This window comes from Ictalurus punctatus, chromosome 15 (genome assembly GCF_001660625.3).
Source record: "Ictalurus punctatus breed USDA103 chromosome 15, Coco_2.0, whole genome shotgun sequence".
NCBI lineage: Eukaryota > Metazoa > Chordata > Actinopteri > Siluriformes > Ictaluridae > Ictalurus > Ictalurus punctatus.
In genome coordinates, this window is record NC_030430.2 from 9085227 (window position 1) to 9108978 (window position 23752).

The 23752-nt window shown below is 45.2% G+C and overlaps 2 protein-coding genes across 2 annotated transcripts in view; one reads left to right on the forward strand and one right to left on the reverse strand.

Moving 5' to 3' along the window:
- LOC108275694 (growth hormone secretagogue receptor type 1) overlaps window positions 1-2459 on the forward strand; it is a 4658-nt gene extending 2199 nt beyond the window's left edge. Inside the window, exons 2-3 of the mRNA XM_017486616.3 lie at window positions 873-1329; window positions 1616-2459. Of these exons, the coding sequence (XP_017342105.1) occupies window positions 873-1329; window positions 1616-1884 (726 nt within the window). The 3' untranslated portion in view covers window positions 1885-2459. The remainder of the gene's footprint in view (window positions 1-872; window positions 1330-1615) is intronic.
- A 147-nt stretch (window positions 2460-2606) lies between these two features.
- camta2 (calmodulin binding transcription activator 2) lies at window positions 2607-23744 on the reverse strand. Its single transcript, XM_053686449.1, has 23 exons — window positions 23499-23744; window positions 22856-22898; window positions 19500-19580; window positions 19244-19347; window positions 19026-19093; window positions 18795-18930; window positions 16713-16784; window positions 16308-16458; window positions 16103-16231; window positions 14047-16007; window positions 13532-13658; window positions 13154-13288; window positions 10911-11086; window positions 9712-9887; window positions 9320-9398; window positions 8733-9015; window positions 7765-8105; window positions 7516-7682; window positions 7164-7380; window positions 6952-7023; window positions 6220-6413; window positions 5744-5818; window positions 2607-4929 (listed from the first exon to the last, which is right to left on the reverse strand). Exons 3-23 carry the CDS (start codon window positions 19528-19530, stop codon window positions 4875-4877), a joined length of 4749 nt encoding a protein of 1582 aa, XP_053542424.1. The 5' UTR covers window positions 19531-19580; window positions 22856-22898; window positions 23499-23744; the 3' UTR covers window positions 2607-4874.
- Between the last annotated feature and the right edge of the window lie 8 nt (window positions 23745-23752).

A 23752-nucleotide genomic window follows, 5' to 3' on the forward strand; every position in this document is an offset into this window, starting at 1 on the left:
ATCTTTACTGTCGATCTTTACTCTTCTCCATCTTTACTGTCCGATCTTTACTCTGTTCCATCTTTACTGTCCGATCTTTACTCTGTTCCATCTTTACTGTCCGATCTTTACTCTTCTCCATCTTTACTGTCCGATCTTTACTCTTCTCCATCTTTACTGTCCGATCTTTACTCTTCTCCATCTTTACTGTCCGATCTTTACTCTTCTCCATCTTTACTGTCCGATCTTTACTCTGTTCCATCTTTACTGTCCGATCTTTACTCTTCTCCATCTTTACTGTCCGATCTTTACTCTGTTCCATCTTTACTGTCCGATCTTTACTCTTCTCCATCTTTACTGTCCGATCTTTACTCTGTTCCATCTTTACTGTCCGATCTTTACTCTTCTCCATCTTTACTGTCCGATCTTTACTCTGTCCAAGCATCCCTGTGAAATATTTACTGTAAAATTTTTACTCTGTCTGATCTTTATTCTGTACAAACTTTACTCTCACCCATTCTTACTGTCCAATCTTTACTCTATCTGATCTTTACTGTCCGATCTGTATTCTTTCTAATCTTTACTCTGTCTGATCATATTGCTTTTGTCCTGGAAATTGTGTATGGTTCAGCTGAAGAAGCGTAAGACCTTTTATCTGTAACGTTAGTGTTAATGATGTCATCAGCATCGTAAAGTTTTATTTAGAATGTGATTATTAAATTCCTGCATCGTTGAAGAAAAATCACTTCCTCATAAAACCTGATGAAAATCTGAGGGCAGGTGGAGAACCCGATGGTTTACCTGTTAATCTGTTTATTTACTTACATGTTTATTCACCTCTGTGTGTGTGTGTGTGTGTGTGTGTGTGTGTGTGTGTGTGTGTACACCTGTAGCTGTGGTGGTACCGCCCCTGGTTTCTAGGTGACACAGTGTGCAAACTCTCTCAATTTGTGAGCGAGTGCTGCACTTTCTCCTCCATCCTGCACATGACTGCGTTGGGGGCGGAGCGTTATGTGGGCGTGTGTTTCCCGCTCAGAGCCCGCCTCCTGGTGACCCGGGGCCGTGTCCGGGTGCTGATTGGTGCACTGTGGGGCGTGGCTGCCCTGAGTGCGGGCCCCGTGCTGGTGCTGGTAGGGGCGGAGCATGTAGAAGGTAACTTGACGGAGTGCCGTGTGACTCGGTGGGCGGAGACTTCGGGCCTGATGGTGGCCATGTTGTGGCTCTCTAACCTGTATTTCATCGTCCCGCTGACGACACTCACGCTTCTCTACACGCTCATCGCCCGCAGACTGCGCCAACGCAGACACGTCCACCGAGACCACACTCACCGGCAGACCCTGAGGATGATGGGTAAGAACACGGGGTCAAACGTCAGGTGATGGTAAACAATAATGACCTTTTATCACAAAAGAATTCTACCTGCAGTATTTATCATATTTACATATTTAATTACCTGTTTATTTAGTTTGGTTATTTACCTGTTTACGGGTTTAACACCTTTACCTGTTTACGGGTTTTTACACCTTTTAATCATGCTGATTGTGTTATACTGAATAAAAGGAATTAAAGGAAATAATAATAATGTCTCTCCCTCTCTCTCTGCCCTCCCCACTGTTACCCCGTGTGTGGTGTGTAGTGGTGATAGTGTGTGTCTTTGTGGTGTGTTGGTTGCCCTTCCATGTGGCTCGTACGTTGTTCTGTCTGTCTCTGAACTCCAGCGTTCAGGTTTATTTCCTGTCTCAGTACCTGAACCTCGTTTCCTTCGTGCTGTTCTACTGCAGCGCCGCCATCAACCCACTGCTCTACAACATCATGTCCTCCCGTTACCGTGACAACGTCCGCGCCCTGCTCCGCCCCCGCACCCGACCCCTGCCGGCCCCCTCCCCTTCCAGCACACACTTCTGACCACTGAGTATGTATGTGTGTGTGTGTGTGATGTCATCTAAATGGATTCTGGGAAGAATCTGGTGCTTACCAGGAACCGAACCCCCCAGAGTACACCACTGTGTGTATGTGTGTGTGTTCTGTCCCCTCTGTGAGGCTCTGTCCCAAATGCTAGTATTTCAGCAGGTAGTGTGTGTTCCTGTGGTGTGTGTAATGAGGTAAAGTGTGAAGTTAAAACTGTCATCCAGAAAACAGCAAGCTGGAGGTCACATGGTTTGAAGAGTACGGCGTTAATCAGGATAAAATCAGTGCAGAATGATGAGTTGTTTATATAACTTCTCAGTTACTGTTAGAATTCATTCTCACACTATTTTATTATGAAACACTAGCGTTTGGGACACACTGTGAGTCAGAAGGGAAGGAGCTGTGACTGAAATACAGATTTATGAATTTTGTTTACTCCCTCTGTGTGTTTCAGTTTTAATAAAAGCTGTTTGGTTGCCATGGAAACAGATATTGAGGTTTATTGGATAAACAGTATTACTGCAAGCTGGGATATCAAGCACATTATTGTGTGTGTGTGTGTGTGTGTGTACAGTAATGACCAGATAGAAAATTCTTACACAGAGAACCCACCAGATCAGGACGACGTCTGGGTTTCGTCACGCAGGAGAAAGACGTGTTCAAACGTCCAAGTCTGAAATCTTGCTTTCATTTATTCCCATTAAAACATCAGAGCAAAACATTTTCGAACACATTTTAATGAATAATTATTCATTAGCAAAGCAGCCTGAACACCAATCAAATGAGATTTTCAGTAAAAACAATCCAAAGCGATGACGATGATATTCATAAATAAACCCTTTTTGCAACATTCGCACACTTTTATCCACTTTATCTCTTAAAGGAACTCATGCAGTAGCTGTAAGTATAATCATGCGTATCTGTGAACGGAAAAAAACAACAATATTTCAGATCTAACAAGCAAATATATTCCTGTTAAATATTATATATTTATATATTTATCCTCAACAGCTCTTTATAATGTACAATATATACACATTAATGCATTATATTAACACACGCAGTGCTGAAGTATAACACACACGAGAATATGTATTAAATTCATATGCATAACAAACTGCAACACAATTTAAGCTAAACGAGTCTACTCTGTGTTTGTGTGTGTGTGTAAGAGAGAGAGAGACTGCATTAAAGACTTCAAGGCACTGCACAATCAAAAATAATCATAAAAATAAAACGTATGACGATGTGTGTTTTCTGGGCTGCTTGAACAGACATAAAAAGAATCTATACACTGATATCTTAAATAAAAACTGCAAATACATTTCTAAAAGGTTAGAACATCGTTATGAGAAAAGAGCGAGGTCAGTAAAATGTATTTCAGCTGAATCAGTTTGTAGTTTTAGATTTCCACTCGTTCTTAATTGTTTAATGATTTCGCTGATTAATATAAACACAGCGTGAATGTTTCCCGAGTGTGTGGAGAGGTTGAGGTGCGAGTTAAAGCCGTGGACACACACTCAGCAGAAACCAGGAGGAGGTCTGAGGTGAAGAAGCGATACTGGTCCAGTCAGCGTGAAGGTTCTGTTATTCGGTTCAGAAGAAGTTTACAGTTGAAGGTGGACTTGTTTAGAGGAGTCGCTCTGAATCTTCAGTAGTTTATCACAAAGTAGAATCTCTCATCTTTAAATTTTATTTAAATACCTTACTACAGATTTTTATTAAAAATAGAACTTTAAGTCATTGTATATACTTTTATATTAAGGATGTCTATATTTCAGATTGATGACGGTACAATCACAACGTTCTCTCGTCCCAGCCCTAAACCCAGGTTACAGGTGTTACAGCTCACTTCCATCTCCGCTCGTGTTACATCACTCCAGTGATGTTTAAGACGTTATATTTCACCCTGTATGAAGTTTACATACCACTATGTGTGCGTTTGGAGAAAATTTATGAGCAGGAACACGCCACGGCAGCACGGGCACCAAAGCCAAGCTCATTTCCTGTTTTTCCCTGTTGGAGCTAGCTAACTCGCTAGCAAACATTAGATACGAGTAGTTTTGAAATTTGAAGCTTCTGTTTATGAGGATTTGTCTACCGTTTTGGAGGGAAAAAAAGCAGTTATAGGTTGCAGCAACGTCTTCTGGGTAAACTGTTGAGTCGATTCTCATCTAACGCACATCATTCAAGCTGCCATAGCGATGTAAAGAGTCCAGAGGGACACGAGCGAGGGGAAGTGGACACGAGCGAGGGGAAGAGGAGAAGAGCGAGGGGAAGAAGACACGAGTGAGGGGAAGTGGATCAGGGGAAGTGGAGAAGAGCGAGGGGAAGAGGAGACGAGCGAGGGAAAGTGGATGATGGGACGAGGTCTAAGACTGAAAATCAGTGGAGTGGGAAAATCTTCACTCACTGAGAAGGTAAACATTGTCATTTAAAACGTGCTGAAACACCTCAAAGCAGAAATAAATTTATATCCAAGACTGATTTCATTCTTCAGAATATATATATATATATATATATATATATATATATATATATATATATATATATATATATAAATAATGTGTGTGTGTGTGTGTTTATACATATGGATAATTAGAATTATAGAGAGAGAGGTTTTGTATGACACACTGTACACAAGCTGCAACAACGATAATGAAATAAAAAGTAGGAGTCTGAAGGGGTTCAAGGCAGCTAAACACTTAGCTAACTCACAATGCTAGCCCAGAATGTCGCTAACTAGTGAACTCTGATAACGGCGTGCATTAGCATGAACAACGAAACCCCACGCGAGTTCCAAGTTCATTCATTATTTTTAAGTGCGAGAGTTAAAGGGCAGGAGACGGAGGACTCGAGATGGTCACTCCTTTAGAGGACATGCAGGAAGCAGGAAGTCACATCTCTCAGGTTATTTTAGTTAGCCATTGTAAACTTGTAGGGAAGTGTGTGTGTGTGTGTGTGTGTGAGAGAGAGAGAGAGAGACATCAGGTGGTCAGGCCTCTCCGCTCCAGCTCCTTGTTCTGCTTCAGCTCCTTTATCCTGGAAGAGAGAGACAGTGTGTAAGTTCTCCCTCAGTAAATCACAGAGAAATCCTCTTCACTCGGCTCTGCTCAGCATTCCTCACAGCTTGGTTCAGTACTCAGCGTTTTCATTCTCTCTTAGAGAACAAACTTCCTCTCCTCAATCTTCAGTCAGTTTGGCATGGAAATCTCCACTTTCATAGTTCCTGATCTACAGGAAAAGGTTCCTTGAATAAAAGTACAGCCCTGAAACCAACATTAGCCTGGTTCCTCTGGTGAAAATGTATCGGAAGTTTGTGAGCTCTTGGCTCCAAGAAAAGTTTCTTCTGGTGGAACCCAAGGAACCATTTTTAAGGTATGCCATAACGTTCAGAATGCTGATGTTTTGGTCCCTGATTAGCTTTAGCAACCTGAAATATAATATAAGTTTCTTAGATTTATCTACAAATCCAGTTAGACCTTCAGACCTCCAATCAGCGATTTGTGTGCACCTGGTTTCCTGGATAAAGGAAAAGCCACTATTAGCCACTCCAATGAGACATGAACACAAGAGAACCCCAGCAGCTCGTAAAGGACCTGAGCGCTGTACCCAATAGGATTCTCCTGTTAGTTATGTTTCTCCAGGCTTAAAGACCTCAGCTCTGTTTTTAATTCAGTTCTTCTGCCTGTATAAGAGGTGCTCTGGTCTGAGCTACACCCCGACCTCCGTCCTCACCCTCCTCCCCTGCAGTTAGTGATGTTCTGTCAGGTGTGTGTTACAGAAGTGTGTGTGTTCATTTGGAATGCAACAGTTTTAAACTTATTTCTCTGTGTGTGTGTGTGTGTGTGTGTACCTGTGTCTGCAGCGTCTAAAGAAGCGCATGATTTTGCGAGCCGCCTGATCCTGCTTCTTTGTCAGGAATGAGCCTCTGCAGGAACAAACAAAAGTTAAAGGTTTTTTAAAAAAGTTCCATTATTAATATGAACTGTACAGTTCCTTCTTGCATTCACATCATACTCCAGGAACCCGGACCGCCATGTAACATAACGTAAAACTTGGTGTAGTGCAAATGTCAGAAAGTGTGAAGCCCCGCCCCCATAGTTCCTGTTCCTCACAAAAGTACAGGAAGTTGCAGCAGGAACCAAAAAGGATCCTATAACTACAGTATGGTCCAAGAACTAAAATCAGTCCTGGATCTTCTTGTGGAAACATACAGAAAGCTCTTGAGTTCTTGAAAAAGTTCTAGAGGAGGTTCCTGTGGTGGCATACACACGTCTATTAAATAAGCGGTGCTTTGTGTGTGTGTGTGTGTGTGTGTGACTGACTCACTTCATCTTGTTGGAGAGTGCAGTGCCGGTTCTTCCTCCCTGTTTGATACGCTCATACTCTTTATAGCTGCGGTAGTACTGCTGGATGAGAACCGCGGCTCTGCGACTCTGCTGGAACTTCTTCTGCTCGTAGTAACTGCGGAACTTACTCTGGATCAAAATGGCTGCCTGTGTCATCTTCTTATACAGAGCGTACTGACAACGAGAGAGGACAGCATGTTACACACACACACACACACACACTCACAGTAAATCTCTCACACACTGGGAAAAGGAGATATAAACACCAAGTGAAGACACACACACACACACACACACACACACCCTGTTTCCACAGCTGGATTAACACACAGGGATTTGTGGAGGGTAAACACAGCAGTCTGTTGGGGTGTGTGTGTGAGAGAGAGAGAGGAGACACCACACTAAAGGAAACACAGCATTAGAGTTTTAATTTTACCTTCAGAGCAATCCATGTTAGCTTGCATGAAAACACAGAGACAGAGAGTGAGAGAGAGAGAGAGAGACAGGAACAGAGTGACAGGAAGAGAGAGATACAGGTAGAGAGACAAAGGAGAGACCAAGGTAAAGTGAGACAGGAGGTGAAAAGTTATTAGTGACTGTTAGTCAGTACATAAATAAATGACAAACACACACAGTAACTGTTTCTCCTGTAGGGGGCGACACACTGACGTGACGTGTATTATACGTTGATCAAAAGTGTGTGTGTGTGTACCTGTTTGTACTTCCTGTAGCATCGCTGGATCACTGCAGCCGCCATATCCTGCTGCTCCTTCAGTCTCCGCCCCTGAAACGTGTAACCATGGTGATGATTAAACCTGTCTCTACACAACGCTCCTAACGTTAGTGTTTTATTTATTATGAAAAAAATACATAACTGATCTACAATGACATCGGGAAGGTCTTTGTGCATGTGTGTGTGTGTACCTTGTATCTGCGGAACGCATTCTGGATGATGCGAGCAGCTTCGTAAAGTTCCCGCTGCTCACTGTCCGTTAGAGTGAGCAAAGCAAAGTCTCTCTCCATCCTCCCATTGGCTGACGCATTCAAAAACTCCGCCCATGCTGCACTACTTGGGGGGCGGAGCCTCTGCAGGGCTAGAGCACTGAGAGGGGAAGGGGGCTGTGGGGTTGGACACACACACCTAACATACATTCACACACACACACACACACACACACACACACAGTACTTACATAGTAGAATAAATGAGCAATGTACAGTGTGCATGTATAAAGTGAGTATGAGTTACTGTGTGTGTGTGTGTGTGTGTGTGTACCTGTCTACAGTATCCAGGTAGGGTGCAAGCCAGGGCATGGTATCATGAATGGCTGCATTGTCCCACCTCTCTCTGAGTGGTGACTCCGCCCCCCTGGGAAACTCCTCCTGTTTGATTCGATCAGGAGTTGCCTCAATTATCTGCTCAGCCAGCGTTGCCATGTCAACCTGACAAACACACACACAGACAGTACATCAGTACAGGCTGAAGAAACAAGCAGACACTATACAGTGTGTGTGTCTGTCTCACCTGTAAGACCTCAGCAGGCAGGTAGTCCTCGTTCTCCGCATTCTCACTGTAACTGAGCAATTCGGCCTCGAATGAGGAGTGTGTATGTGAGTGTGTGTGCTCGGAGTGTGTATGTGAGTGTGGAGGAGAGTCCAAGAGGAAGTGTGTGTCCATGTGTTTGGGGGTTGGGCACCGAAGGGGTGGGGTTGGGGAGGCGCATGGGGAAGAGTCACAGGAAGTATCCATTGGGTCAGGAGGAGACAGAGGAGAGGTGGGCGGGGCTGATCCACTAGAGTAGGCGGAGCTAGGAGACGGGGAGGGTGGGTCACTGGGGGATGGAATACTACTGGAGGAACTCAGACCTGAGAGACAGAGAGAGAGACAGAGAGACACAAACAGACAGACAGAGAGATAGAGAAAGAGACAGACAGAGAGAGAGTCAGAGAGAGAGACAGAGAGAGACAGACAGACAGACAGAGAGAGACAGAGAGACACAGACAGAGAGAGGGAGAAACAGACAATGAGAGAGAGAGAGACAGAGGGAGAGTGGACATACAAAAGTAAAATGAAGAGATAATCAGAATTTTGTCCCAAACCACTAGAGTTTATGACGGAGTTCTTATTAGAACCCAGACTAGAACACATCTGACTTCTAGCTTCATGTTAGCTAATCTCGTTACAAAGTTAGCCAGTTAGCTATCAGTGTGTGTGTGTGTGTTTGTGCCTGTTCGTGTGTGTGTGTGTTCGTGTGTGTGTTCGTTCGTGTGTGTGCTCGTGTCTGTGTGTATTTGTGTGTTCGTGTCTGTTCGTTTATGTGTGTGTTTGTGTGTTCGTGTGTGTTCATGTGTGTGTGTGTTCGTGTCTGTGTGTGTTTGTGTGTTCGTGTCTGTTCGTGTGTTTGTTTGTGTGTTCGTGTCTGTGTGTGTGTTCGTGTCTGTGTGTTCGTGTTTGTTTGTGTCTGTGTGTGTGTTTGTGAGAGAGTTAGTTACCTGTATCAGGACTTGTAGATAACGGAGACAGGGGCAGCTGAGGTGGTGGTGACATGTCCAGTGTGTGTGACTGGTTGTGTGTGTGTGTGATCTCCGGTGTGTGTGACTGTAAGAGAGTGTGTGTGTGCAGCTCCTCGAGGCAGCGGGCGAGACGTGTGTGTCCCCGTGAGCGAGCGACAGCAAGAGGGAGACGTCCGAGAGAGTCCGGGATCATCAGTGCCACACTGCTCCACCTGTACAGTAACACTGCAGCGGACTGGTGGCCCAGAGCACACGCCCACATCTACACACACACACACACACACGCACACGCACACCCACACACACACACATCACATGTAAGGACACAAGCTCACACTTCATCTGAACATTGAGAGGAAATGCTAACTATCCAGAAGTGTACACATGAACTAACAGACAAGCCGCTGTGATTGGCTAGTGTCACTCTGATTCACAGGGGAGACAGGAAGGATGTCCCCCAAACTGTACGAGAGTTACAAAGAAAATTAATCAACACATTCTGACCAATCGCAATCTGGAATTTAACAACAATGTAGGATAAAAGTAAATGAAAACGTTGTACTGACCAGCGGCGTGCAGGAGAAGTGATCTACATTTAGCGGATCTACTTCCTGTTCCAGATCCAGACTGTCAGCATTCAGTGTCCTGAAAGAGAGACAGACCTTCCTTTAATAAAATACTGACCACAGTCTAACCTTCATTATTCAACAATTATGTGTGTGTGTGTGTGTTACCTCCAGCGGATGTGAGCATGTGTATGAGGTGTGTGTGCGCGCGTGTGTGCTACTTCCAGCGGATGAGCGTGTGTATGATGTGTGTGTGTGTTACCTCCAGCGGATGAGCGTGTGTATGAGGTGTGTGTGTGTTACCTCCAGCAGATGAGCGTGTGTATGAGGGGTGTGTGTGTGTGTGTGTGTGTGTGTGTGTGTGTATGTGTGTGTGTGTGTGTGTGTGTTACCTCCAGCGGATGAGCGTGTGTATGAGGTGTGTGTATCCTTGCGCAGCTGCGAGGTGCAGTAACGTCATCCCTCGGTGTCTGACGCAGTGTGTGAGTCTCTCACCAGCACCCCACCGTCCTCCACTCATCATCCGCTCACACACACTCACAATCCGGCGCTCAAACCAAGGCCCGGACTGACAGACAGACAGAGAGATACAGAGAAAGACACAGAGAAAGTGAGACAGGGAGAGAGAGACAGACAGAGAGATAGTACTCTGATTGTCTGACTGGCTGTGTTCCAAATCACGGTTTGAACTGGAGATCCTCAGTGCTGACTTACTGAACACTACAGAGTGTCTCGTAATGACGACCTGGCTGTGTTCCAAACCAAGCTTTAATCAAGTGTGTACACTCTTTACTTTCCCTCATCACATTCCCTGCCTTCACTCTTCCATCAGCGACTAAAGCAACTTTCCACTGAGGGCCACCTGATAGGAAACATTACATTCATGCCACAGACACACACACACACACACACACACAGCTCTCCCTCCCTCAGATATTTCCTCCTCGTTGCCCCCACTCTGTTCTAAATCTCTGACGCAAGAAAGACAGCTAAAAAAAAGAGCATGACAAAGAGGTGATATTGAGAACCGATATGGAGAGAGAGAGAGAGACAGGAGTGAGAGGGACAGAGAGACAGAAAGAGAGCTGTTTTGCCCCTAAAGAACACAGCTACCAGAATGCAAGCACTCAACTACCCCCAGAACTCGACTACCCATGACAACTGAACTACCCACTAGAACACAACTACCTACCAGAACATGACTCCCCACTAGAACCCAATTTCCCATGGCACCTTCAATACCTCCCAGAACTTGTCTACCCACAGCAACTCAACTACACACCAGAATCCAACTACCCACTAGAACTTGACAATCTATGGGTAACAGAATTGGCAATCCAACAGAACCGGACTACCCACAAGAGCTGGTCCCTTTCAAGGTTTCTTCCTCATGTCATCTCATGGAGTTTTACATCATCATGGTCACCTCCAGACTGTTCATTAAGGATTTCGAATAGACACTGGAACTCAAATACCCACCAGAACTGGTACCGACTAGAGCTCGAATACCCATCAAATTTCAGTACTTGTGTACACAAAACAATGAGAGTACTGGAAGCACACAGATTGAAACACTGTAGTATTTGTGTACCTGGTTTTCAGGAGTTAGGCGCAGTGAGGAGTGAGGTGTGGTCTGTTGCCGTGCCAACCGTTGTTGCTGTTGTTGTTGCTGTTGTTGTTGTTGACGTTGATTGTGGTTAGCCATCTCGGCCATCCTCCTCTCCATCTGCTCCAGTCTCTCCAGGATGGACATGCGGAACTGATTGTCTACACATAAACAACACAACACGTGTGAGGCTGTGTGTGTGTGTGTGTGAGAAAGACATCTGATTTAATGTCATGGCAAGAGAAGGTGTTGACAGGTGACAAAGTTTTATCGCAGCTTAAACAACTATGCACACACACACGTGCGCACACACACACACCCGTGTCCAGGAATCAAATAACTTTAAAGAAAAGAATTACACAAATAAATCTCTGTGCGTGCATGTGTGTGTGTGTGGGGGGGGGGTCTCTCTAATCCCTCAATGGAAAATATTCACTCTGATCTTGCCTCAGTCATTCTATACACACTAGCACTGTGTGTGTGTGTGTCTGGAGCATTAAAAGACTAAGAGATACCCAATGCAACATGATCTACAGATCCAGGAACATTACCCCACACACACACCCTACCTATAGCATCTTCAGTGCTTTCTTCCATCTTCGAGTCTTCAGGGTACACACACACAAAGTCACAGCATCCCACCTGTCTCTCTCTCTGTCTGTCTCTCTCTCTCTCTCTATCTGTCTGTCTGTCTCTCTCTCTCTATCTATCTGTCTGTCTGTCTCTCTCTCTGTCTGTCTGTCTCTCTCTCTCTGTCTGTCAACACACGCACAGACTTTTGATGTTAAATCAGGAGGATGAAGTGGGGACAGGACATCTCACACACACACACACACACACACACACAGTTAATATGGAAGCATAGTCACAGACATACAATAAGATTAAATGCAGTGCTGTAAGAAAACAAATCTCACTCACACTCATATACACACAAAGTTATAGAGCGAGAACAAACGCGTGGGAGAGAGAGAGAGAGAGAGAGAGAGGTCTGTTTTTCCTAAAGATAAAAGAAAGAGACCGTATTCCACAAGGAGGAGAAAGGGAACGCTCCACACACACGTCTGCTCACCAGCACGGAAAGTCCCGAATGAAGCCACTGAGGGGGCCCTGAGTGTGTGTGTGTGTGTGTGTGTGTGTGTGTGTGTGTGGGTACACATTCCTGTACCCAGACACAGCCTGCCAGAGATGAAAGACTGACAGAGAGAGGTGCAGAGAGAGACGGGGGGAAAGATGGAGGGAGGGAGAGAGAGAGAGAGACAGTCCTCGTAGGTTTAAATAGGTTGAGCCATGCTACAAAAATAGACTCTGGCCTGCACGCTACATTTACACACACACTTAACATGCTACAAGTCTAGCCAGCTAACATGCTAACAGCTTAGCATGCTGTCAGATGAACAAGTTAAGAGGTCAAAGGTTAACAAGCTAACATTATACAAATGAAATGTGCTAACTGGCTCATAAACATACTCTCAGGTGGAAAGGGTGAGTCAGGGGGTTAATAGGCTGATAATATGGAAAGGAATATGCTAACAAGCTAACATGCTAACAGGGGACGAGAGGTGTGTGTGTGTGCACGCGCGTGCTTGTGTGTGTCACAGTGTCTCTGGGTGATGACAGTGGAAAATAGTTCCATCACATCAGAGACTCTGTGTGTGTGTGTGTGTGTGTGTGTGTGTGTGTGTGTGTGTGTGTGGGGAAAAATAATCCCCTGACCCCGCCCCATACACGTTAAATGTATAATTTTGTGTAGAATAATAAACTCCTTAATGTGTTTATTCAATACACAAAAATCTAACAAAAACTACAATGTCCTCATTAAATGCAATGATCTATGAATATACATAAATATGCAAATTAGTAAATGCCCACATACTGTACATGTTCCTGTAATGCCTGAAAGCCTAACATCACTAACATCGGCTAAATTAGCCAGGCCCTGTGGCTAAAAGTGTACAGGTAAAAAATCTGCATCAATAATAATTTGCATACTGAACTGTGATTAGTCCAAAGCTGTATTGTTTACTTAATGACATCACAAACCGAGCTCACATATAGCCCCGGCCCTGAATCAGTGCTATACAGAAACACGAGAAAGTTTGTTTTTAAAATGGAAAAAATGTGACAGAAATCAGAATGATCTGTTCACAGAACACTCTCATGTCTCTGTGTGTGTGTGTGTGTGTGTGTGTGTGTGTGTGTGTGTGTGTGTGCGTTTGTGTGTTCACCATCCAGAGAGAGCCAGTCCAGCTGTGAGCTCGGCAATGATGCTGCGTTTCGAGCTCGATACTCAAACAGCACAGATGATGACACGGCGTCAGAGTCCTTCATCACACGCAGAGCCACCAGACCTGCTTCATGAGCTACACACACATACACACACACACAATTACCTGAAACTAACACCACACTAAGATTCATAATATCCATGTTAACCAGATGGTTTCTGCCTACAAGTCTGACTCCGCCCATACAGACCCCGAAGGGGGAGGGCTATCACCAGTGTATTTTTTATATATATATATATATATATATATATATATATATATATATATACACATACACACACTATATATATATATGTACATATATACACATGTACATACCTGGGCAGTAACAGCGCAGTACTCCAGGCTGTATGAGTGAAGCAGGTACTGTACTCTGATCAAACACACACAAGTACCTGCAGCTCATCTCTGACCAGGGACCTGTGATCAACACCTTCACCCCACCCTGAGAGACAGACAGAGGGAGAGAGAGAGAGACAGACACAGACAAACAGAAACAAACTTTATCAGTGGTTGTGTACATGCTGAATTTAATTAAAGGTGTTAAAACTAAATTAAAACATTGCGTGTGAGTGTATGTGAGAATGTATATGTAATTTGGTATATATATGTGTGTGTGTGTGTGTGTGTCTGTGTATATATATATATATATATATATATATATATATATATATATATGTATATATATATATATATATATATATATATATATATATACACACACACACACACACACACACATATATATATATATATATATATATATATATATATATATATATATATATGTGTGTGTGTGTGTGTGTGTGTGTGAGAATGTGTAACTGAATCACCTCTGGATACGACCACTCAGGTGAGAAATCGGTGATGCTAGCGAGACGCTGTGGCTCCTCCCCCACTCCAGAGTGTGTGTTGGAGTGTGTGTGTGTCTGTGTGAGGAGTGCATAGGGCAGGTAGGAGGTGGAGGGTGTCGGCTGGGGTGGGGCCATGTATCTGACTGGGTAAGTAGGTAGAGCAGAGGAGGAGTTTAAGCCTGTACAGGCAGAGTGGCTGTTTGCCTCCTCAGTGACGAGTTCAGATATCAGGTCGGGAAAGGTGGAGTCAAACGATAGCTCCACCCCATCTGTGTGCTGATGGGCGGAGCTGTCAGAACTGTGAGCTGTGTCCATGGGCATTTCATCACACTCTAATTCTCGCAGAATGGTTTGAGTTATGGGCGGGGACTTTTCCTCCTTCACCTGAACAGGGCTCACCTGTGCAATGAGTGTGTGTGTATGCGAGTGTGTGTGTGAATGTGTGTGTGCGTCAGTGTGTGTGTCACTGTTTATGAGCAGAGCTGGCTGGCTGAGGCTGTGGCGCAGGCCTCGCCCTGGAGGCCTCAAACCCTGAGTGTGTGTGTGTGTTTGGGTCATCATAAGATGAGCCTCCTCCTGAAGCCTTAGGCCCGCCCCCTGTCTATCACTTGGAAGCTGATTGGTATGCGGTTGTTTGGGCGAGAGCTGACTGAGTGGTAGCTGATTGGCTGACAGGTGGCTGGATATTGAGTGTTGTGAAGGCAACAGCTGGTTGTGTGTGTAGTTTAGTGACAGCAGAGTGGGTGGGGCATTTTCATCCTGTCCAATCAGAAGAGCTTGCCCATCACTGACAGAGCTTTGGCGGGTCACGTCCACTTGTGGTGAGGAGACCTGAGCATCTAGGGTGGGGCTTAGTGGGTGGGTCAGTGAATCAAGAGCCAATGAGGAGTCAAGACAAAGGGGAGGGAGAGAGGGGGTGGGACAAGAAGGAGAGAGTGAGTAAGAGAGCGAAGGAGACAGGGAGGCGGAGTTTGGCGTAGATGTGGGCGGGGAAAGAGAAGAGAGAGATGAGGGTGGAGAGGTTGGAGAAAGAGTCAATGCCAATGAAGGAGGCTGTGGAGAAGAGGAATGGGGTGGGCTCTGGGAGGAAGAGACAGAGTTAATCGTGTTGAGAGGGGAGAGGGAGGAGCCACCATAGGTTTGGCCCTGTTTGGGGCTGTTGAGAAAAGAATCAGGGTCAAAGTGCAGGGGCACAGAGAGGGAGGGGCTAGGTACAGAGCCGGTCTGTGTAAATGGCGGTGCCATTAAGGATGGCGAGGGAGAGGAGGGGCGGAGCATAGCACTGGGCTTGTCTGTTATTATGCGATCCGTCAATAGCAGTCCTCCAATCACAGGACTGGGCAGAAGAGTGAGGGAGAGCGTAGCCACACCCTGATTGGACGACACTGTGTGAGTTGGCACTGGGGCGGGGCTAGGAGGGGGCGTCTCCTGTTTGGTCGGGACAGGTGACAGGACTAGCCGACCTGCAGTATGTGTAAGTGACAGGTGCGCAGAACTGAGATCGCCTTTAGACTCCTCCCCTCCCCGGCCCAATGCAGCCGCTGCTGCTGCTGTCGTCATGACGATTACTGCATTCTGAGGCAGAGCTACTGTTGCCAGGCCGCCACGTTGGTCGCCATAGAAACCATTTCCATTGCCAAGGGCAATTGATGCTGCACAATGTGTTTGGGGCGGGCTGGAAGAGGAGGAAGAGGGCGGAGCAGAACTCCCATTGTCAAGGGCGACTACTGGGCTTGAGGGTTGGGTTTTCTCATTGGCCACACCTCCTGCAACAGAGTCCCCCACAGCTCCATCTCTGCTGGTGGCCCCACCTCCTGAGCTCTCATGGGTTAGGTTCTGGACTTCAGTGAGGTAGGGGGCAGGGCCACATGGCAGCTTTGGGGAGATGATCCGATGTTTTGTGCTGTTACACCGATGAGGAATGTTCATCCCAGAAGAAGCTACACACACACACACACACAGTGTTAGCATGGGAGTGTTTGTGTATGTGGTTTGTAAAGTTTTTGTAAGTGTACATATCTATGTTCTGTTTTACCATGGTTACAGAGGCAGGTGTGTGTGCGTGGTTGTGGTTTGGTCTGTTGTGACTCCAGAATCTGCTGCACGAGCTGCTCAATGGAAACCTCCGCCCCATTTCCACTGCTACACCATTTCATACTGTGAACTACACACACACACACACACGGTCACATATGGATTGGTCAGTCGGTCATGGTTCTGAGCTGTGATTGGTGACTTACACATGGGTTTAAGTTGTGAGAGCAGCTCCTCTCGGCTCCAGCGCAGTCCATCTCTGCGGTCAGTAACGGCACACAGAACCGGCCCACACGCCTTCCCACTGTCCTCTACATTTGGCACGTTCAGGTAGTGGACCAGCACAATGTCCGGGTTCTAGACACACACACACACACACACACACACACACACACACAACACCACTCTTTATGAATCTCGGATGTGGAACAGCAGATGTCCTCCGGATTGGGACAGGAAATATATCATAAGCACTAATGCTGAACAGAAATACTAACTACGGTCACATGACAAACTCTAGCTTTCAGTTTAATTTTATTACAGTAAAGATGATTCAGTTACACAGGAGCTAGTCATGTGACTGCAGCTGGTCATGTGACTGCAACACTGACCTGCAGCAGCCAATAGCACCTCCTGTGGAATGTTGGGACAATGGAGGAATGGACATAACAACCATAGAGACACTGCCGAGAGAGAGAGAGAGAGAGAAAGGGATTAGTTCATAACTCTGTGTGTGTGTGTTTGTGTATGTGTGTGTTGTATGCGCGCACATGGTGGCTTAGTGGTTTGCATGTTCGCCTCACACCTCCAGGGTTGGGGGTTCGATTCCCACCGTGGCCCTGCATGTGCGGAGTTTGCATGTTCACCCCGTGTTGAGGAGGGGTTTCCTCCAAGTACTCCGGTTTCCTCCCCAGTCCAAAGAAATGCATGGTAGGCGGATTGGCATGTCCAAAGTGTCCATAGTGTATGAATGGGTGTATGAATCACTGCGCCCGGGGGCCAGTGATTCATAGTCGTCTTGACTCAGCCTTGCCACTGGATCATAGTGGTCACCGGGAAGTGAGAGTGAGGCCGATGCTGCGCAAGTCTTCCTTACTTTAATCCAATTGTGTGTATATACATACATATGTATATATACACACAGTATCTCACATTTTTGTAAATATTTGATTATATCTTTTCGTGTGACAAAACTGAAGAAATTTTTTAAAATTTTTAAAAAATTTGCTACAATGTAAAGTAGTGAGTGTACAGCTTGTGTAACAGTGTAAATTTACTGTCCCCTCAAAATAACTCAACACACAGCCATTAATGTCTAAACCGCTGGCAACAAAAGTGAGTACACCCCTAAGTGAAAATGTCCAAATTGGGCCCAATGAGCCATTTTCCCTCCCCAGTGTCATGTGACTTGTTAGTGTTACAAGGTCTCAGGTGTGAATGGAGAGCAGGTGTGTTAAATTTGGTGTCATCGTTCTCACACTCCCTCATACTGGTCACTGGAAGTTCAACATGGCACCTCATGGAAAAGAACACTCTGAGGATCTGAAAAAAAGAATTGTTGCTCTACATAAAGATGGCCTAGGCTATAAGAAGATTGCCAAGATCCTGACAATGAGCTGCAGCACGGTGGCCAAGACCATACAGCGTTTTAACAGGACAGGTTCCATTCAGAACAGGCCAATGTCAATGCTCAGACCATACTCCGCACACTGCATCAAATTGGTCTGCATGGCTGTCGTCCCAGAAGGAAGCCTCTTCTAAAGATGATGCACAAGAAAGCTGCAAACAGTTTGCTGAAGACAAGCAGACTAAGGACATGGATTACTGGAACCATGCCCTGTGGGCTGATGAGACCAAGATTAACTTATTTGGTTCAGATGGTGTCAAGCGTGTGTGGCGGCAACCATGTGAGGAGTACAAAGACAAGTGTGTCTTGCCTACAATCAAGCATGGTGGTGGGAGTCTCGTGGTCTGGGGCTGCATGAGTGCTGCCGGCACTGGGGAGCTACAATTCATTGAGGGAACCATGAATGCCAACATGTACTGTGACATACTGAAGCAGAGCATGATCCCCTTCCTTCAGAGACTGGGCCGCAGGGCAGTATTCCAGCATGATATTGACCCCAAACACACCTCCAAGACGACCACTGCCTTGCTAAAGAAGCTGAGGGTGAAGGTGATGGACTGGCCAAGCATGTCTCCAGACCTAAACCCTATTGAGCATCTGTGGGGCATCCTCGAACGGAAGGTGGAGGAGCACAAGGTCTCTAACATCCACCAGATCCGTGATGTCATCACAGTGGAAAGGAAGAGGAGTCCAGTGGCAACCTGTGAAGCTCTGGTGAACTCCATGCCCAAGAGGGTTAAGGCAGTGCTGGAAAATAATGGTGGCCACACAAAATATTGACACTTTGGGCCCAATTTGGACATTTTCACTTAGGGGTGTACTCACTTTTGTTGCCAGCGGTTTAGACATTAATGGCTGTGTGTTGAGTTATTTTGAGGGGACAGTAAATTTACACTGTTACACAAGCTGTACACTCACTACTTTACATTGTAGCAAAGTGTCATTTCTTCAGTGTTGTCACATGAAAAGATATAATCAAATATTTACACAAATGTGAGGGGTGTACTCACTTTTGTGAGATACCATATATGTGTATGTGTGTGTGTGTGTGTGTGTGTGTATGTACCTCAGTTCCCTGCACTTTGAGCTTCATGTGATCTTCCCGTGTGGTTTTCCCATCCTTCCGTTTCTTCCAGCAGTATCCATCCTTCCTGTACTGCACCTTCTTCCTGTTATACAGAATGATGGAGCCGTTCTGCGGCCTGACACACACACACCCACAGCGCAATCTTTATTACTGTGGTAACACTTCCACATCTGTCTTGGTAACTCTGGTAACACACACACAGACACACACCTGGTTTTGAGCGTGCAGGAAAGCCACTCTTCATGACGGTCAAATGAGATAAGGTATGACGCAATCTCCTGTAATACACACACACACACACACACATACAAAGACATGTCATGTTTTTGATCACACTGCACATCATTCTGAGTCGTGGGTCTCAGTCATATCTATAATAAGAGTAATCTAGCCTGTACTGTATGCTGCAACGAGTAACACACACACACCTCGTTGGTGTTCCAGCGGAGTCTCTCTTTAGGCAGTGTGTTTGTCCGAGGCAAACACTCCAACAGCTTATTGGGCAGAAACACCTTCATCTGACAATTATTCTCTGTAACACACACACACACAGTCCTCAGTAATAAACCACACTCTGACTGAGTGACCAGCATATGTGTAGGTGTGTGTATGTGAATGTATATGCACGTGTGTGTGTGTGTGTGTGTGTGTGTGTGTGTGTGTGTGTGTGTGAGAGAGACTGACCTGCCTCAGTGGTGGTGTCCTTATTGTTCATGGTGAGATACACTCACATACTCCAGCCTGAAGGGGGCAGTCACATACTCGCTAATCACAACACAGACACACACACACACACACACACACATACATACAGAGTGAAAGAAATAAGTGTTATTCTAATACAAGTCTCTGGTTGCTGAAACACTCTGTTGCCTGGATACCAGAAAGTGAGACAGTGAGACAGAAGACTAACAGGTAGAGAGAGTCAGACAGACAGCGATAGAGACGGACAGATGCAGAGACACAGACACACAGAGAGAGTGACATCATCACCACACCAGCCAATCAGCAGCAGTGCTGTAGCTACATCAACACCAGAAAGAGAAACTGAACACACACAGTGTTACACTAATACTGCTAATCTCACACACACACACAGTAACCCAACACCCAAGAGAGTGTGATGTTAATTAGCTAATGGAGAGATCACTGATCTTCATTAGAGAATGTTCAGTCTCTCTCGCTCTCTCTCTCTCTCACAGATACACACACACTCCCACCGTATAACACATCATCATCTACATCACCCTCATCATCTACATCACCATCTTCTACATCACCAACATCTACATCACCATCTTCTACATCACCATCATCATCTACATCATCACCATCATCATCTACATCACCATCTTCTACATCACCAACATCTACATCACCATCATCATCTACATCACCATCTTCTACATCACCAACATCTACATCACCATCATCTACATCATCACCATCATCATCTACATCATCAGCATCATCTACATCACCATTATATACATCATCACTATCATAACCATCATCACCACCTACATCATCATCAACATCACCATCATCTACATCATCACCACCTACATCACCATCAACATCACCATCATATACATCATCACTATCATCTACATCACCATCATCACCACCTACATCACCATCAACATCACCATCATATACATCATCACTATCATCTACATCACCATTATCACCACCTACATCACCATCAACATCACCATCATATACATCATCACTATCATCTACATCACCATCATCACCACCTACATCACCATCATATACATCATCACTATCATCTACATCACCTACATCACCATCAACATCACCATCATCTACATCATCACTATCATCTACATCACCATCATCACCACCTACATCACCATCATATACATCATCACTATCATCTACATCACCTACATCACCATCAACATCACCATCATCTACATCATCACTATCATCTACATCACCATCATCACCATCAACATCACCATCATATACATCATCACTATCATCTACATCACCATCATCACCACCTACATCACTGATGTCGTCATGATAATTTCCCTAAACCCCACAGAAGCATCGCTTCTCTGCCACGCCCTTTTATGCCTGGTTTATATTTTATTGTTCTGCTTGTGAAACTTTTGGTGTTGGAGATGAGAGAAGAGAGATGAAAGAAGAGAAAGAGAGACGAGAAAGAGAGAGAAGGAAAGAAACGGAGATGAGAAAAAGAGAGATGAGAGAAGAGACAAAGAGAAGAGTGGAGAGAAAGCGAGAAGAGAAAGAGAGAAAGAAGAGAGGAGAGAAAGAGAGAAGAGAAAGAGAGATGAGAGATGAAAGAAGAGAGAAAGAGAGAAGAGAGGAGAGAAAAAGAGAAAAGAAGAGAGAAGAGAAATGAAAGAAGAGAGAGAGGAGAAAGAAGAGAGGAGAGAAAGAGAGATGAGAGAAAGAGAAAAAGAGAGATGAGAAGAGAGATCAAAGAAGAGAAAAAGAGAGAAGAGAGGAGAGAAAAAGAGAAAAGAGGAGAGAGGAGAGAAAGATGAGAAGAGAGATGAAAGAAAGAGAGGAGGAGAGAAAGAAGAGAGGAGAGAAAGAGAGAAGAGATAAAGAGATAAAGAGAAAAAGGGAGAAGAGAAAGAAAAGAAAAAAAGAGAAGAGAAAGAGAGAAAAGGAGAGAAGAGAGAGAAGAGAAAGAAACAAGAGAGAACGAGAGATGAGAGAGTTTCCTGCTGCGTGTTTCTACTGAAGAAAACCCGAAGCGTGGTGTCCCACAGGATTGAACAGAATCTTCAGCATGTGGTTCAGACGGGTTTCTACCTGCAGTTATTTCTACTGCTCAGCTTATAGAAGAGAAAATACACAGGAATGTTTCTGATTCAAATCCCAGAGATACTCACATAATAACCACATCACACACCTCCACATAAAAACTAATCCCATACGAATAGGGCTAAACTAACACACCTCCACATGGAGACTAATCCCGTACGAACAGGGCTAAACTAACACAGTAACACCTCCACGTGGAAACTAATCCCGTACGAATAGTGCAAACTAACACACTAACACACCTCCACGTGGAAACTAATCCCATACGAATAGGGCAAACTAACACACCTCCACGTGGAAACTAATCCCGCACGAATAGGGCAAACTAACACACCTCCACGTGGAAACTAATCCCGTACGAATAGGGCAAACTAACACACCTCCACGTGGAAACTAATCCCGTACGAATAGTGCAAACTAACACACTAACACACCTCCACGTGGAAACTAATCCCATACGAATAGGGCAAACTAACACACCTCCACGTGGAAACTAATCCCGTACGAATAGGGCAAACTAACACACCTCCACGTGGAAACTAATCCCGTACGAATAGTGCAAACTAACACACTAACACACCTCCACGTGGAAACTAATCCCATACGAATAGGGCAAACTAACACACCTCCACGTGGAAACTAATCCCGTACGAATAGGGCAAACTAACACACCTCCACGTGGAAACTAATCCCGTACGAATAGGGCAAACTAACACACCTCCACGTGGAAACTAATCCCGTACGAATAGTGCAAACTAACACACCTCCACATGGAAACTAATCCCGTACGAACAGGGCTAAACTAACACACTGGTCAGGTTCATAAGGTGTGTGTGTGGAAGCAGGATGTACACACTGTGAAATTACTCTGATTAACTACATAATGGTGTGTGTTGGTTATAACTGACCTCCAACACTCACCATAAACCTTATAAACCAGATGTTGTATAGGATCTGCACTGACTAAAGGCCTCCGTGTGTGTGCGTGTTCCTGTTCGTTCATTAGGGCTCTTCCCGAAACACGGATGATATTAAAGCCTGTTAGCTGCGCCGCCAACCTGCAGCGCACAATAACACACACAAGGTTCGTTCGGAGTGTGGTGTGAACGACATGATCAGAAGAAAGAAGTAAACAAAGCGAACAGACAGATAAATAAAGAGAAAGAAAGAAAGAGAGAACGAGGAAGAAAGAAGGAGCTGAAATTCTCTCCTACCTTCCGCCTCCTCACACACAGCCGCCATGTTGTAGGGAACGGCCTGTGACGTCATCCCGTGAGAGCGCGCGCACAGAGAGAGAGAGAGAGAGAGAGAGAGAGAGTGAGTATGTATACATACATTATTTAGATTACATGTAATACTGTAATGTTATTGAATTAATACTGTTGTATACCAATAATTATTACACCATGACAATCCAGTTTTCTGGATTGTGATTGGTCAGGTGTTGATTAGTTTCCATAACAGCAGCTCTGACAGTAGCGCAGCGGCACATCACAAGTTTATGTTAATGTTCTCGCCCTAATAACTAATCGTATCCATAGTAACAGCTCATTCACAGTATGTGCACCCCTTCTGATGGTTGAGTTCAGGTGTTTCAGCCACGCCCATTGCTAACAGGTGAATAAAATCCAGCACATGGCCCTGCACTCTTTATAGACAGATATTAGCAGTAGAATGAAGATCACAGTGACTCTAAACATCTCCCTGTCACAAAACGCCTCCTTTACCACAAGTCAGTTTGTGACGTTTCTTCCCTGCTAGATCTGCCCCGGTCACCTGTAAATGCTATTACTGTGACACAGAAGCATCTCGGAGCAACAGCAGATCAGCTATGAAGCGTTAAGACCTCAAACTCACAGAGTGGGATGCTGAGTGCTGAAGCGTGTAAAAGTCACCCATCCTCTGTCACAGCGCTCACTACGGAGCTCCAAACTGTCTCTGGAAGAAACATCAGCACAAGAACCGTGCATCAGGAGCTTCTGGAGCTGGATTTCATGGCCGAGCAGCTGCACACAAGATCACCTAAGATCACTGTGCACAATGCTGAGCGTGAGCTGGAGTGGTGTAAAGCACCAACACTGGAGTCTGGAGCAGTGGAAACATCTTCTCTG

Excerpts from the sequence above, each read along its gene's own strand:
- camta2 (XM_053686449.1), bottom strand. The coding sequence starts at position 19,530 with ATGAACAATAAGGACACCACCACTGAGGCAG. Across the intron at positions 19,348-19,499 it reads GGACACCACCACTGAGGCAG|AGAATAATTGTCAGATGAAG; the intron begins GTCAGTCTCTCT and ends TGTGTGTTACAG. Across the intron at positions 8,106-8,732 it reads ATCTACAAGTCCTGATACAG|GTCTGAGTTCCTCCAGTAGT; the intron begins GTAACTAACTCT and ends TCTGTCTCTCAG.